Raw genomic sequence first — 16,495 nt, 5'->3', positions numbered from 1 at the left:
ATGTTAAATAACAAAACCAAAACAAAATACTTTCATCAATACATTGCCTCCACTCAGCGAAAAATTTATTGACATAAAACCACGGTAGTCGATACCGGAGACGCTCACAACTACAAACAACAGAAATTTCGAAGGTACCAATAGTTCTTGACTTCGAATTTAATAATGTGACAATGACAATAATGTGACATCGACAATATTATGTTAACTTACAAAATCCTTCAATTTTTACAAGACATTGAAGTTTAAAGATTATGTTCATTTGGAAACTCCTTCCATTATCCTAAAGATATTGATGTCAAAACTCTTACGTTAATTTTGATATCATGCTCTTCCTCTCCAGACTATTTTAAATAATTGCCCACTCGTCAATGACTGGCTTCTTGGGAGCAAATTCAATCTGATGAGTGTTGTTTTTGTACTTTTGTAACAGAGTATGGGATCACCTCCTGCTCCTCTGTGAGATCTTTCGAGGTATGGAATTTGGTTTTCTCTAGGATTTATCCTTGACAAAGATTGTTTTGATTTTGGACTGAGATACTTCTTGGACCGACACTCTTCTACCCATGAGATACTTAAATAATTGTCAACTCGTCAAAGATTGGGTTTTTGGGAGCAAATTCAATCAAATGAGTGTTGTCTATGCACTTTTTCAGCGGAGTCTCGGGATCACCTCATGCTCCTCTGTGAGCTCTTCCTAGGTGTGGAATTTAGTTTTCGCTAGGCTTTATCCTCGACAAAGGTTGTTGTGCTCCTGGACTAAGCTACTTTCTTGGATCCGGCACTCTTTCTCTCTAGAGTCACTTAAATAATTGCCGACTCGTAAAAGACTGGCTTCTTGGGGACAAATTTAATCCGATGAGTGTTGTCTTTGTACTTTTGTAACGGAGTCCCGAGATCACCTCTTGCTCCTCTGTGAGCTCTTCCCAGGTGTGAAATTTAGTTTTCTATAGGTTTTTTCCTCGACAAAGGTTGTTTTGCTCTTGGCCTGAGCTACTTTCATGGATCGTCGAGAGTCACTTAAATAATTGCTCACTCATCAAAGACTGGCTTCTTGGGGCCAAGTGCTGTATTTTCACTTTTGCAACAGAGTCTCGGGATCACCGCGTGTTCTTCTGTGAGATTTTTCAAGGTGTGGAATTTGGTTTTCTCTAGGATTTATCCTCCACAAAGGTTGTTTTGCTCTTGGGTTGAGCTACTTTTTGGCACCTGACGCTCTTTTTCTGTTGAGACACTTAAATAAATCTCGCTCCAATCGTCCTCTTCAGTCATTAAAGACTGGTTTCCTGGGGACAAATTCAATTCGAGGAGTGTTGTCTACGCACTTTTGCAACGGAGTCTCAGGATCACCTCATGCTCCTCTGTGAGCTCTTTCGAGGTGGGAAATTTGATTTTCTCTAGGCCTTATCCTTAACAAAGGTTGTTTTAATCTTGGGATGAGCTACTTTATTGGACCCAACGCTCTTCCTCTCCTTACACTTTTAAATAATTGCCGACTCGTAAAAGACTGGCTTCTTGGAGATAAATTCAATCCGATGAGTGTTGTCTTTGTACTTTTGCAACAGAGTCTCGAGATCACCTCTTGCTCCTCTGTGAGCTCTTCCCAGGTGTGTAATTTAGTTTTCTCTAGGCCTTGTCCTCGACAAAGGTTGTTTTGCTCTTGGCTTGAGCTACTTTCTTGAACCGTCGAGAGTCACTTAAATAATTGTCCACTCATCAAAGACTGGCTTCTTGGGGGCAAGTGTTGTATTTGCACTTTTGCAACGGAGTCTCGGGATCACCTCGTGTTCCTCTGTGAGCTTTTTCAAGGTGTGGAATTTGGTTTTCTCTAGGATTTATCCTCCACAAAGGTTGTTTTGCTCTTGGGTTGAGCTACTTTCTGGCACCTGACGCTCTTCTTCTATTGAGACACTTAAATAAATCTCCAATCATCCTCTCCAGTCGTTAAAGACTGGTTTCCTAGGGAAAAATTCAATCCGATGAGTGTTGTCTATGCACTTTTGCTACGGAGTCTCAGGATCACATCCTGCTCCTCTATGAGCTTTTCTGAGGTGGGAAATTTGATTTTCTCTAGGCCTTATCCTCAACAAAGGTTGTTATACTCTTGGGTTGAGCTACTTTATTGGACCCAACGCTCTTCCTCTCCTTACACTTTTAAAGAATTGCCCACTCATCAAAGACTGGCTTCTTGAGGACAAATTCAATCTGATGAGTGTCGTCTTTGCATTTTTGTAACGAAGTCTCATGATCACCTTCTGCTCCTTTGTGAGCTCTTTCCAGGTGTGGAATTAGTTTTCTCTAGGATTTTTCCACAACAAAGGTTGTTTTGCTCTTGGATTGAGCTATTTTCTTGGACCTGACGCTCTTCCAGTCATGTGCCTTCTTTGCTTAGAAAAGTAGCATCTCAAGTGGTGGTTTATAAGTTCTGGCGACAGCGTAATAACATTCTCCATAACTCCTTGCGGCTTGCTGCTCAAATCATTTTCAAGATGGTGGAGTGGAGCTACGAAACATCATCACTTCGAGATGAACAAAGCTTATGCTTATTTGGATTCGTTATCTATTTCCAAATCTTTCTTTACTCTACTGTAGTCTTGTTTTTATCTCTTTTTTTGCCAAGGTTGCTTTTGTGTAATTATTTATCTTTTGTAAAGCCTCAAACTTCATTTTAGATCATATTTACATGTTTAGGAAAAAAATAATTCGGAAAAATGGAAACAAAAAAAATAGATAAGCTTAGTAACTAATAAAAATTTCTGTGATCCTTAGCACAAAACAACTCTGCATTCCTGCAACTTTCAGCACACATATTTTTTAGCATCATTCGGGTGCCATTGCAAACAATAGTAGCCAAAACCATAAGAAACAATATCATAGAAACGTGATCGGCTAATAAATATTCAGAAATTATATATACATGAAAAACAACAATATTCGAATACCTCGAGTGACTTCTATTCTAGTGAATCTCATGATAAATATGGTGATATTATCACATTGTTTACTCCGTTCTCTCAAAAATTTACAACAGTATCCACCATGTAGTCGACATTATAGACGTAAATTTATTATAAAATTAAGTTTTTAGCATACTACCCAAATTAAACTATAACAAATCTAATTTTGATTAAATTAATAACTTATAATTCATCTTCTAATTCCACATAAACTTGATCCAACACTTTATTATTGGTTTTCCGTCTTCAATATTTCTAACACTCACGACCCAACCAATTAAATATAATTATTTAAATTAATAGATCAAACCATAACAATGCAAAGAATAAAATATCCAAACAAAAGATATTATGGGACCAGGGAAATAAACATACTCAAAATTAAGTATCAATTTTCCTAAAAGATGCGAATGCGCAGTAATCAATCGCACCCAAGGAAGGTATATGTGAAACAAAGATTGATAAATTCCAATGAATTTTAAAATCATAAAAAGTATGACTAAGCAAACCGATAACATGAATCAAAATCTCTAAGTGTTATCCATCCAGGGCCTGCCCTGAGATTTGAAGGGCCAAATACTCAAAAAAAGTTTTTGGTTATTTTGAAAGGTTTTAAAATTTAGGGCCAATTATAGTAAAATAAATAAAATTAGGTCCGTTTCATAAATAATTTTTGTTGAAGAATTTCAGAAACAAAATTTGGGTTACAGCAAAAGTTTCTTGTTGATGTCTATAGGGCCGGCCATGTATCTATCGTCCTTGGAAAAACCTGAATCCACGATGACGATAATACTCTCTATCAATTATAGTATGTATGTCGTGACCCTAACAAACAAAATAAAATTGTTAAAGGTATAGCAATCTTTCAGCAAACAATTTATTTTATTAGAAAAACCAAAAATCTGTATAACCTCTGTATCAGTATAAGTTGGAACATATCGTCCAAGATCGAAGAACACTTAAACCTATTAAGTATCTATACTCAGATACTTTGATTTTACAAGGGAGCACTGAAGGGTGCAGATATGACACTCATGCTACGATAAAATCTTTCAAAGCATTTCTTGCTCATCTTCGGGGTTTTGTCCCATATTACGAGCCTAGCTAATCTAATCAAATATACATGATGAGAATATGTCTTTATCAAGTAAGTAGTGGATTGATTAGGGTTAAGTGGTATACCAAACCTCCTTAATTAAGACTCTTGGTCTCTTAGTCTCTGTTTCTATACCCTCTGTTTTACCTCTTTGTAAAGGAAGAATCTAGATTATTCCACTTCATGACGTATTAATTAAATTTTCCAACATGCTATTTTTACATTTCACTGAATCGTTTGCTTCGCGGAACAGTTTCCTTCAAACATTGAGAAAAAAAATCATCATTATTTGATGTTCTAAAACTGAACAACAGAGCAGATGCAGGTATATCATGGATATTGAGGCTTAGAGTTGATACAAAGTTGTTTCTGAAAGATTTACCTTGCTTTGATTTTAGTCTTTTCTCTCTGTCACATTTCCCCTTAGCACTGTCTGTTTTCTAGAAGTAGCAGACACAGTCAAAGGTGTCTGTTTCCTTTGAGCGTCAGAGCATAATCATTTCCCTACAAACCATGCGATACAATAATTAGCATTTTTCATCTATAGTATCATGTCTGATAATCAATACCTTAATGGGATTGCTTTCAATACATGTATGAGATATGTTTTTCCGCAATTTCTTGCTCCGTGGGCGATGACATTAGCATCTTTACCCTCAAAGACAGTAGAGATAAGAGGCTTTATCTCCTTTGATAGAATTAAACCTGTGATTCTGTTTTTTTTGTAGCAATAGTCCAATTTATATGAATCTTTCGAACTGCCACAACACAATAGTTAATATGGCTTGAAACGTTGCTAATCCACAACAGACTGTGAAAGATTTAACTCAAAACTCAAAAGTATATTCTACTCGGTGAGAACATTTTTGTAAAATTAGAAAATCGATAAATTAAAGATAAAAGATCAATTGAAACATCACTTGAATCTTCTTAATGCATCGTGGTTGCTTTCATTCATCCAAAACATACAATCGTTTAAAAAAAACAAACACTATTAGAATTTATAGTAACGAAAATAATATGTATAGCCAAAAAACAAGAAGATGAGCATACCAAGGCTCCTCGGAGGCAACGATTGGTGTCTGAAAATTTTAGCAGCGTTGTGCCTCTTGTTGGTTGGAATTGGAACACCAGCTGGTGTATAAGGATCACACATAACCTGCATGTATCAATAATCAATAATTTCATGGATCTGATATAGTTCCAATTGAATTTGGTACACTAATCAGATAAAACAAACCATGAATTTGGTACACCAGCCTTTATTGAAGTTTAATATAATAATTGATGATTAAGCGTTACATAGATGGATAAAGACGTGACAATAAAAAAAGATAGATAAAAGCAAGCTTTACGTTTTTACATGCCTTGATTCAAGGCAAGACACCGAAACACCCCGTGAAACAAACCATGTTCATACCTAAATAAAAAATCCATAAAGAGATCATTATTTAAAAAAAGAGATAAAACTTCTGATCGCATCAATACAAAGAAATAATAATAATTGAGACTCCTGGTGAAAGATAATCAGAGAGAAGCAAGAGAAAAAGAAGAGTTCCCAACGATTATAGTCTATTGGGGTTGTTGAGAGGCCGTAATTTGCATCATGATGGAACCAATAATCAAACTGATATCAAATTATGTAAATACAAAATCGAAGCTTCTTTTTTTTTTAGTGAAGAATATGGTAAATACAAAATCAAAGCTTCTTTTTTTTTTTAGTGAAGAATATGAAATCTAAGCTGCTCGCAAAATATTATGGGAAAGCTTATAGATTTCTCAATACACCAAGCATAATTTAAATATTAAACATGAAAGTACTAAAGTGAAAAACTCACCATATGTTCGATTGAATCAACAATTTAATTGTCCTGGAATTTTTTAACGACGTTGCATCCGTAACCTATAACAATACATAAACACCATGAATTCATATGTGTAAAGCCAAATAAAATAAAACGCAAAAAAAAAAAAAAGCAAAAAAAATGGGGTTAGTTATGATTTGAAAGTGAAACCTAGAGAAGGTATTTATATTAAACTAAAAGGCGGTGTACGATCTAATTTTTTTAATTTTTGAAGATAATTACAACAACAAGAAATGAAGATTTATATATTGTGTTAGATCAAATCTTTATCAAAACAATTAATATTCCTAAAAACAATTAATAACTACTATGGATATTAATTATATAAAAATATTCCTTATTTTATTTGTTAAAAAATGGAACAATAACATAATTTTTTTTAGATTTACAATTATATTTGACATTTATTTAGATACACCATCATTATCGGTATAAAATATAAAAGAAAGTTTCTTTTATTTTATCAGATTTGTGAATTTAAAGAATATATGATAGTTGTTTTGATATTATCGGCAATATCTAAATATTTTAGAAAAGTAAATTTTACTTTTAAAAACAATTGGCTCGTAATTATCACAACATAAATTTACCATTAATATATCAAAAATATAATTAAACGATTAATTATGAGACACATTTTTTGTTGAAAAAAAAAAGAACCAAAAAGGAAAAAAAAAAAACACGGAAAAGGAAGAGAAAATAAGAAGACACGACCAATCCTTTCTCCGACGTAATTGTATGTGACTCACGACCATGATTAGATTGGTGGAGATTAATCATTGGATGTTCTTGGTCGAACGATAAACCGTCATAAAAAAGGTATGTAAACTACATTTGATCCAAATTTATTTATTTTTTTCATTTTTTCGTGTTTAAGAATATTACTATTTTTTTAAATGTAAAATATATCGAATTTTTATATTTTAGGGTCAGTTAATTTTTTAATTTTAATTAATATTTGAATTAATTTAATAGAAAGTATTTAAGTAATTACGCAAAATTAAGGGCTCAACAAGAGCCGAGAGTCCGACACGTCAGCAAAAACACTTCTCAAATATTGTTAATTGAGACTCCTGGTGAAAGATAATCAGAGAGAAGCAAGAGAAAAAGAAGAGTTCCCAACGATTATAGTCTATTGGGGTTGTTGAGAGGCCGTAATTTGCATCATGATGGAACCAATAATCAAACTGATATCAAATTATGTAAATACAAAATCAAAGCTTCTTTTTTTTTAGTGAAGAATATGGTAAATACAAAATCAAAGCTTCTTTTTTTTTTAGTGAAGAATATGAAATCTAAGCTGCTCGCAAAATATTATGGGAAAGCTTATAGATTTCTCAATACACCAAGCATAATTTAAATATTAAACATGAAAGTACTAAAGTGAAAAGCTCACCATATGTTCGATTGAATCAACAATTTAATTGTCCTGGAATTATTTAACGACGTTGCATCCGTAACCTATAACAATACATAAACACCATGAATTCATATGTGTAAAGCCAAATAAAATAAAACGCAAAAAAAAAAAAAACAAAAAAAATGGGGTTAGTTATGATTTGAAAGTGAAACCTAGAGAAGGTATTTATATTAAACTGAAAGGCGGTGTACGATCTAATTTTTTTAATTTTTGAAGATAATTACAACAACAAGAAATGAAGATTTATATATTGTGTTAGATCAAATCTTTATCAAAACAATTAATATTCCTAAAAACAATTAATAACTACTATGGATATTAATTATAAAAAAATATTCCTTATTTTATTTGTTAAATAATGGAACAATAACATAATTTTTTTTAGATTTACAATTATATTTGACATTTATTTAGATACACCATCATTATCGGTATAAAAGATAAAAGAAAGTTTCTTTTATTTTATCAGATTTGTGAATTTAAAGAATATATGATAGTTGTTTTGATATTATCGGCAATATCTATATATTTTAGAAAAGTAAATTTTACTTTTAAAAACAATTGGCTCGTAATTATCACAACATAAATTTACCATTAATATATCAAAAATATAATTAAACGATTAATTATGAGACACATCTTTTGTTGAAAAAAAAAAAGAACCAAAAAGGAAAAAAAAAACACGGAAAAGGAAGAGAAAATAAGAAGACACGACCAATCCTTTCTCCGACGTAATTGTATGTGACTCACGACCATGATTAGATTGGTGGAGATTAATCATTGGATGTTCTTGGTCGAACGATAAACCGTCATAAAAAAGGTATGTAAACTACATTTGATCCAAATTTATTTATTTTTTTCATATTTTCGTGTTTAAGAATATTACTATTTTTTTAAATGTAAAATATATCGAATTTTTATATTTTAGGGTCAGTTAATTTTTTAATTTTAATTAATATTCGAATTAATTTAATAGAAGGTATTTAAGTAATTACGCAAAATTAAGGGCTCAACAAGAGCCGAGAGTCCGACACGTCAGCAAAAACACTTCTCAAATATTGTTATTATAGATCTCATGCAATTTTAAGTATGTGTTTGCGATTTCTAATCGATCTTGCACATCAAAATTAGTTCTTGAATTTATATGTTGACAAGATTGTTAATCACCGTTTATTATATCTTGTTTTTTTAAAAAATATTTTTCATTTGTTCCGAATGTGAATTTCCCTATGTTTTATAAAAATTTCTCTTAGCTCCATTTCAAAAATCAAAGAGGGAGACTCACAAAAATGCCCCTTTTTCAATACCCCTTTTCAAAAATGCCCCCTTTGTATGTTCATTTTTAAAAATACCCCTTTTATGTACAAAATGACTAAATTACCCTTCTTTTAATAAAAGATATCATAAATATATAAGGAAATATAACAAAATTAGGTCCACAAAATACAAAATATTTTTTGGCGGGAAAAGTGATCCCCCAATTTTTCCCGCCAAAACACTTGTAAAAATTTGTAAAACCTTTAAAATACCTTGTAAAATTTTCCCGTAAAATTTTTTCCCGCCAAAAAATTTTCCCGCCAAAAAATTTTTTTTGCGGGAAAAGTGATTCCGCAATTTTTTTGGCGTTAAATTTTTGGCGGGAAAAATTTTCCCGCCAAAAATTTACAAGGTATTTTAAAGGTTTTTTACAAGGTATTTATAAGGTTTTACAATGTATTTTAAAAGGTTTTACAACGTATTTACAAGGTATTTATAAGATATTATAGGATTTTACAAGCTATTTTATAAGGTTTAAACAAGTTATAAGGTTTTACAAGGGTAAGATAAGGATAAACCACCCTTGAATTCATAATGAAACCTTAAAAGTACCTTGCAAAACCTTTTAAAATACATAGTAAAACCTTACAAAACACTTGTATATAACTTGTAAAAAACACTTTAAAATACCTTGTAAATTTTTCCCGCCAAAATTTTCCCGCCAAAAAAATTTCGCAAAACAAATTGCGGAATCACTTTTCCCGCAAAAAAAATTTTTTGGCGGGAAAATTTTTTGGCGGGAAAAATTTTTACGGGAAAATTTTACAAGGTTTTTTAAAGGTTTTTACAAGGGTTTTGGCGGGAAAATTGCGGGATCACTTTTCCCGCCAAAAAATATTTTGTATTTTGTGGACCTAATTTTGTTTCAAATAAGGGTAAAATGGTCATTAAAAATTAAAAGAGGGCAAACTTAAAAATGGACTCTCAAAGGGGGTATTTTTGAAAAGGGGTATTGAAAAAGGGGCATTTTTAACAATTTCTCATATATATATATATATATATTCCAGTAAGAACTTTAATTTTTTTTCAACTAAGAAAAATAACAAACATAAAATATTGTGTTTTTTTTTTAAATTTATCTACATGTTTTCCTAATTTAATCATTTTGTAAAATTATATATTATATACTATTAGATAATGAAGAAAATTGATTTTAATAGATAACTTACAAGCATAAAATCTGGTGCTTTGTAAATTTTAATGTTAGTCATTATTCAACTAATTTTAAATATTTCTTTATTAAATGATTTGCTTGTATATGACTATTTAAAATCTTAGTATATATTACTTAATTCTCTTAGTCTTGATCTATATTAATTTCATTTGCATGATTTTAATAGATATTTTTATTTAAAGTTATTGAATTTACAATGGACCATGTTTGCATCTACATTTTATCACTATATAGTACTCTCTCTATTCCTAATAGATTGATGTTTTAGATTTCTCACACATATTAAAAATAATATTGTTTTATTAATTAAATTAAAATTACTTTATGTTGAAAGAAAAAGTATAAACCCATAATTACCATGACATGTAGCAAAAAGCATAAAGTAAAAAAATTATTTCAGTTTTTTAATCTAAAAAATAATTTTTTAGAAACAAGTTAAAAACTTAAAACATCAATCTATTAGGAACAAAAATAGTATATACTAAATTTTGGATCTATATTTATTACTCTTAGAATCATTTTTTGACAAAGTCAATCTAAATGTCTTTAAGAAAATAATTTGTTATAGAAGGCAAGACATTGTTTTACTAGATAATCTAGCAAAGCACATATCTCATAACTTTCGTTTTAGAACACATAACTTTTATATATGGTATATAAAGATCAATATTTTTTGCCAGTGTAAAACATTTTAAATATGCCGCTCTCGAATATACTAAGATACATAATTATTATTTTAACAAAAAAAAAAAAAAAGAAACATAATTATTTCCATGCAGGTTTTGAACATGCCACCTTCGCGTTATTTGCAATTGCTAGCACAGATTTTTTTTTTTTTTTAATTGATGAGTTAATGGAAAAGTACCAAATAATTAGTTAATTTTTGGTCAAATACATTTTCCAATTTTACAAGTTTCCAAAACGAAAACAAAAAGAAAGGGGAAGGATTTACTATATAACACCATGTCCCTTCATTCTTTTTCTGCATCTCCTTTTTCTCTCCCTCTCTCTCCATCGCCAGAATGGTGAAGGTTTTGGGTTTAGTGGCCATATTGCTTATTGTTTTGGCCGGAAATGTGTTGTCTTATGATCGGCCGGGTACTCGGAAAAATTTAGTGATCCATCCGTCTAACGAAGATGATCCTACGTCCCCCGATCAGGTAATATTTACATTAAAATCTATATTTTGGGTTATATATTATAGATATTGGATTCTGTATCATTTATATAAATCCTTTTGAGTAGAATTTTGACACGGCAAGTCTCAAGATTTTCTGTCTTTCACACAATTGATATGTGTTAGTTTTCAAACATAAGCAGGAGATTTAAGTTTTCCCATAGTATTACGAATATTAAGAAAAACTAGGATCTTCTTCGCCTCCTCGGCTTATTCGATTCAGTACTTTTGTCTCTTAAAAATTTTTGATGGTAAAAATTTAACAAATCAAAAAATTGTTAAATGATCCGTTAAAATTCTTTCTCGTGTACTAAGTTACGTTAAGGAAGCATTGCCATAATTAGGGGTGATTTTACAATCTACACCTAGGACCTATGTATACACTGTATTATACATGTTGTTTGAAACGACACTGTACTCGCACTTTTATTAATTACGAAACGTTGAATGGAGACATTATGAGGACATTTTCAAACTATAGTATATATACATAAAAAAAAAAATTGTATTAGCATTTTCAAAATTTGAGATAGATAGTTAATGATAACTGTTTAAGGAAACATCCCATCTAGTCTCTAGAGAATCTATTCAGAATCCTTAAAATTTTAAAATAAAAGATTTTTCCTAAGTTTGATAAATTTTCGTTTCCACAGTAGTCAAAAACAGTTTAAGTTGCAAATAATTCAGAGATTCGCAACGTGTGTGTGACATGTGACTTATTTCCTAATTTCCATATCAGCACGTGTAAAATTCACCCACTTTGTCTTCTTTCCGTTAGATCTTTCGTCACTCATCTGTTTTGCTTGTACGCTTTGTCTTTTTTCTTTTATTAATTTGTTTTTCAAGTTACTTATGAATTTGTGACGTTTAAATTCAGGTGCATATATCTCTGGTTGGGCCGGACAAAATGAGAATATCATGGATTACGCAAGGCTCAATCATGCCGTCTGTTGTATATGGCACAGTCTCCGGAAAATACGAAGGCTCGGCTAATGGAACGTCGTCGACATACCACTACTTGTTGATTTACCGATCGGGCCAAATTAATGATGTGGTTATAGGCCCATTAAAGCCTAATACTGTTTACTATTACAAATGTGGAGGCCCAAATTCAACTCAAGAGTTCAGCTTCAGGACTCCTCCCTCCAAATTCCCAATCAAATTTGCCGTGTCCGGTACACATTCCATGTTTCCTCTTTCTACATATAAACTCTTTAGATTGTCATTTTTAACTAAGTACAGATTTATGTCATCATGGTCTTGTAGCTTTATTTGTTATTTTGTTGATAATCTTGAACAATTTGTTCAAAAATGAAGGTGACCTTGGGACATCTGAATGGACTAAATCAACATTGGAACATGTATCAAAATGGGATCATGATGTTTTCATCTTGCCTGGTGATCTGTCATACGCTAACTCGTACCAACCGTTGTGGGACACTTTTGGTCGCTTGGTGCAGCCACTTGCGAGCAAAAGACCTTGGATGGTCACTCATGGCAACCACGAGCTCGAGAAAATACCTATCTTACACCATCACACCTTCACCGCCTATAACCAGAGGTAAGTTATTTCGATTCATCTAGGCAACAACCAAACCTACTTTCTTTTTAAGCTTGCCAAACCTTATTTATTGTAATAATTTTGGTTTTATCAATTTCATTATGGTGTTACTTTTTATTACTAAAGGAACTTTGTTATTACATTTGGTTATAAATTGAGTTGATGAAAAAGGGGGTTATTGTTATGCTAATTTTGGATATTGTTGTATACACATGACAGGTGGCGCATGCCATTTGAAGAGAGTGGCTCGACCTCAAATTTGTACTATTCCTTCAACGTTTATGGAGTCCACATTATTATGTTGGGGTCATACACAGATTTCGAGCCTGGCTCGGAGCAGTACCAATGGTTGGAAAATAATCTCAAAAAAATCGACCGTAAGACCACACCGTGGGTTGTGGCTGTGGTGCATGCGCCTTGGTACAACTCCAACGAAGCCCACCAAGGAGAGAAAGAGAGTGTGAAGATGAAAGAATCCATGGAAACTCTTCTTTATAAAGCACGCGTCGATTTGGTATTTGCCGGTCACGTCCACGCTTACGAGCGTTTTGTAAGTCCGAAGGGTTTCATTTTCTTATTTTTTAAAGAATTATTTATTTTGGATATATATAGAACTAATTTGTGGATTTATTTGACAGAGTCGAGTGTACCAAGATAAGTTCGACAAATGTGGTCCGGTTTATATTAACATCGGAGATGGTGGCAATCTAGAAGGCCTTGCTAGAAAGTAAGATCTTAGTTAAATGAGTTTTCTTTAGAAGTCTTGTGAAATTAATTAAAAGTTAATGTTTTTGATGATGTTTTATAAATCGTAGGTATAAAGATCCAAATCACGAAATATCAATGTTTAGAGAAGCAAATTTCGGGCATGGTCAATTGGTGGTCGAGAATGCTACTCATGCACATTGGGAATGGCAGAGGAACGACGATGAAGTGTCGGTACAAAAGGATTCGGTTTGGCTAACCAGTCTCTTAGCCGATTCATCTTGTAAGATTTAGACCGCCTCGGTTCGTGTTCTTGAATGTTGTTAGGACTTGTGCCTCATCATTGATTATATATGTTATTATGTTAAATGTCGATGTAGAATCGAAGATACTAGAGTACTTATATATATTACTAAGTATTGACAAAAATATCAAAACATGACACATAAATGTTTTGATTATAACTCATTTATATTTTAAGTTGTTATATTTTCTTGGTTGATTTTCAACTTTTCAGATCCTTGTCACATTTTTTGCACACTGCTAATTCATATCAAACTGGATTTGCTTGTTGAATCGTGAGCGTCGCCGTCGATATTTATCCATATTTAGATGACAATTACTTCAGTAGTAGTTCCATTAATTTTTTTTTTTTAATTGACAAACAACTGTAATAGTGGATCTAATTAACCATATTATATGTATGTATATATCTATAATAAATGGACTATATTCCTTTGTTCAAGCTCTTCCCCGGAATTTTTTTATTAATATATTTAAGATTTACGTTTAAAAGGTTAAGATGTGCAATGATAATGTTTGCATGCAGTCTAATATGAACGCACTTTAAACCTTATGAAGGAGACCCCGATAAATTAAAGGGGAATTTTTAGAAATATACTAAATATAATAAGAAATTTTAAAATTACACCCAATTTTATAGTAATTTGAAAACTACTTTTTTTTTGGTTAAAAATTGACCATAATACCCTTTACAATAGTTTAAGTATTATTTAAATATTAATTTTAAATTATAAAAATTAAATCGATATAATTTAAAATTTTAATTAAAAAACGTAATTAATTTTTTAATAATAAAATATAATGAAAAAATATTTTAAAAAATATTTACAATGGTTACTTTAATCTTAATCTAAAATTTTGAATAAAAAAAAATATTGTTGATAATATTATTTATATTCATAATTTATTAAAAAAAGAAGTAATTTATATTATATAATTTATAATAAATAAAATAATAATTTATATTTTTCCTTCATATTTTTCTGTAGACTTATTTCATTTTATGTTGATTTATTAATAAAATAGACTTTTTTAATTAACGACTTATTTTTTACTTCTGTTAACTTAATTTTTTGCATCTTCGATTTTTTTTTAAAACAGTCGACTTAAATTTTTGCTCATTGATTTATAACATAGTCGATTTTTTTTAACTATTGACTTAATATTTTTGTTCGTCGGTTTATAATTTTTTTATGTCGACTTGTTTATTCATGATAGACTTACTTCATTTTACGTTGACTTATTAATAAGGTCGATTTTTTTAACTGACGACTTATATTTTATTTCCGTCGACTAAATTTATTTTTTATCGATTTCTTTTAAAACAGTCGACTTATATTTTTTGTTGATTGGTTTTTTACATAGACGACTTTTTAAACTGTTGACTTATTTATTATTATTGTTGATTTTATAATTTCTTTCGTTGACTTATTTATTCTTGGAAGATTTATTATATTTTACGTTGATTTATTAATAAAGTAGACTTTTTGAACTGTCAACTTATATTCTCAATTTTATTTTAATCGACTTAATTTTTTTTTCTATCAACTTATATAATAACAGTCGATTTATATTTTGGGTCATTGATATTTTACATTGTGACTTTTTGAACTACTGATTTTTTTTTAAAAAATTAGATAATTATTATTTGACTATAATTTTCAAATAATAATTTAATAATTCAAACGATTTAATTTAAGCTATATAATTATATTTGTAATTACTATGAAAGAAATATATTGTATTTAAATAACCATAAATCTAGTTAATATTTTATTATATATTTAAAATTTATAAATTTATTTCAATTTAGTTTTTTCGTACCTATATACTTTAATATATAATTATTTTCTTAATTTAAAACAAATTAAGAAAATACTAATCATTATCTAAATCTTAACTAAATAAAAAAAATTAAAACAAAATATCTATAACAAAAAAAAACAAAATATCTATAACAGTGGTGAGAGAGCCGGGCGTCGTTGAAGAGAATCGACTTCTGAGTTTTTTTTTTGTTTTTTTATATTATCTGACTTAAATATATCATTATCTAATATTTGGATCTAAAATAATTAAAAACAAAATATCTATCACAAAAAAAAAACGAAAAATGTGGTAACAAATTTTCTCTAAAATATTTTGAGTATCCGTTTTTTTTCTAAATATGAACAAGTTTAATTTTAATATAAAAATAATATAGTTTATATAACTAATTAATCAATTTATTGTATTTTTATTTTCTGATTTTTTAATTAGTGATTAAGGGCAAAAATGTCATTTTAGGAACCAAATAAGGTATGTTTCAAATATTTGAAAATCACAGTGTACTTTTCAAATTTCTATTAATATACAAGGTACCCCTTCAAATTATTTCTAAATTAAACCAATCAAATTCAAAAGACAAAAGGTTAGATTAGCAAAAGGAAAAAGTAATTAAAATTTCCAATTAACAAAAGCGAAATATGGTTTCTCCGAATTGTAATCTAATACTCCCTCCGTTTTTGAATAGTTGTCGTTTTAGAGCTTTTTTTTTTGTTTTAAATTAGTTGTCGTTTTAAGGTAATAATGTAATTTATGCCAATAACTACCCAAATTACCCTCATTTTATTGAATACAAATTATTTGTAAATAATTACTTGTCATTTTTATGAGGTTATTATAGTCATTGTATACATTTTCTTAATTTGTCCAAATACAGTTAAAACGACAACTTTTAAAAAACAGAGGGAAAACTTCTTTACCAAACACTTACTACATTCATAGGGGGTGACCAAAACAGAATATTTGAATATTTTAGGTTTTTGAAATATAAATGATAAAGAAGTAACATAATTATGGAGCAAGAGAACAAATGGTTTGTTTGGAAACAAGTATAATAAACATTCGTTTTTTTTTTGACATCTTTGGATCGACAAGGCCC

The 16,495-nt window shown here is 30.2% G+C and overlaps 1 protein-coding gene and 1 long non-coding RNA gene across 5 annotated transcripts; one reads left to right on the top strand and one right to left on the bottom strand.

The window, feature by feature from the left end:
* Positions 1 to 3,615: 3,615 nt before the first annotated feature.
* On the bottom strand, positions 3,616 to 5,972 carry LOC110228093. Of its 3 annotated transcripts, none has more exons than XR_002331706.1 (4): positions 5,892 to 5,966; positions 4,436 to 5,473; positions 3,869 to 4,310; positions 3,616 to 3,782 (listed from the first exon to the last, which is right to left on the bottom strand). It is a non-coding gene; the product is annotated as an uncharacterized LOC110228093 (long non-coding RNA). The 3 variants fall into 3 exon arrangements; XR_002331705.1 differs by lacking the exon at positions 3,616 to 3,782 and having other exon boundaries at positions 3,821 to 4,310; positions 4,436 to 4,557; positions 4,646 to 5,473; positions 5,892 to 5,971; XR_002331704.1 differs by lacking the exon at positions 3,616 to 3,782 and having other exon boundaries at positions 3,821 to 4,310; positions 5,892 to 5,972.
* Positions 5,973 to 10,667: 4,695 nt separating this feature from the next.
* On the top strand, positions 10,668 to 14,122 carry LOC9313953 (probable purple acid phosphatase 20). 2 transcript variants are annotated; one of them, XM_002877839.2, is made up of 7 exons: positions 10,672 to 10,989; positions 11,884 to 12,181; positions 12,324 to 12,567; positions 12,787 to 13,117; positions 13,206 to 13,294; positions 13,383 to 13,555; positions 13,790 to 14,122. In XM_002877839.2, the coding sequence occupies exons 1-7, from the start codon at positions 10,852 to 10,854 to the stop codon at positions 13,852 to 13,854; spliced, it is 1,338 nt and encodes a 445-aa protein (XP_002877885.2). In that variant the 5' UTR covers positions 10,672 to 10,851; the 3' UTR covers positions 13,855 to 14,122. The 2 variants fall into 2 exon arrangements, with proteins under 2 accessions (XP_020879731.1, XP_002877885.2); XM_021024072.1 differs by lacking the exons at positions 13,383 to 13,555; positions 13,790 to 14,122 and having other exon boundaries at positions 10,668 to 10,989; positions 12,787 to 13,121; positions 13,208 to 13,278.
* The last annotated feature ends 2,373 nt before the right edge of the window (positions 14,123 to 16,495 follow it).

Source organism: Arabidopsis lyrata (genome assembly GCF_000004255.2).
Source record: "Arabidopsis lyrata subsp. lyrata unplaced genomic scaffold ARALYscaffold_5, whole genome shotgun sequence".
In the NCBI taxonomy this organism is placed as follows: Eukaryota; Viridiplantae; Streptophyta; class Magnoliopsida; order Brassicales; family Brassicaceae; genus Arabidopsis; species Arabidopsis lyrata.
The sequence above is the reverse complement of the archived record's forward strand: the minus strand, read 5'-3'. Positions and strand labels throughout refer to the sequence as shown.

Excerpts from the sequence above, each read along its gene's own strand:
- LOC9313953 (XM_002877839.2), top strand. The coding sequence starts at position 10,852 with ATGGTGAAGGTTTTGGGTTTAGTGGCCATATTGCTTATTGTTTTGGCC. Across the intron at positions 10,990-11,883 it reads ATCCTACGTCCCCCGATCAG|GTGCATATATCTCTGGTTGG; the intron begins GTAATATTTACA and ends GTTTAAATTCAG. Across the intron at positions 12,182-12,323 it reads AATCAAATTTGCCGTGTCCG|GTGACCTTGGGACATCTGAA; the intron begins GTACACATTCCA and ends TCAAAAATGAAG.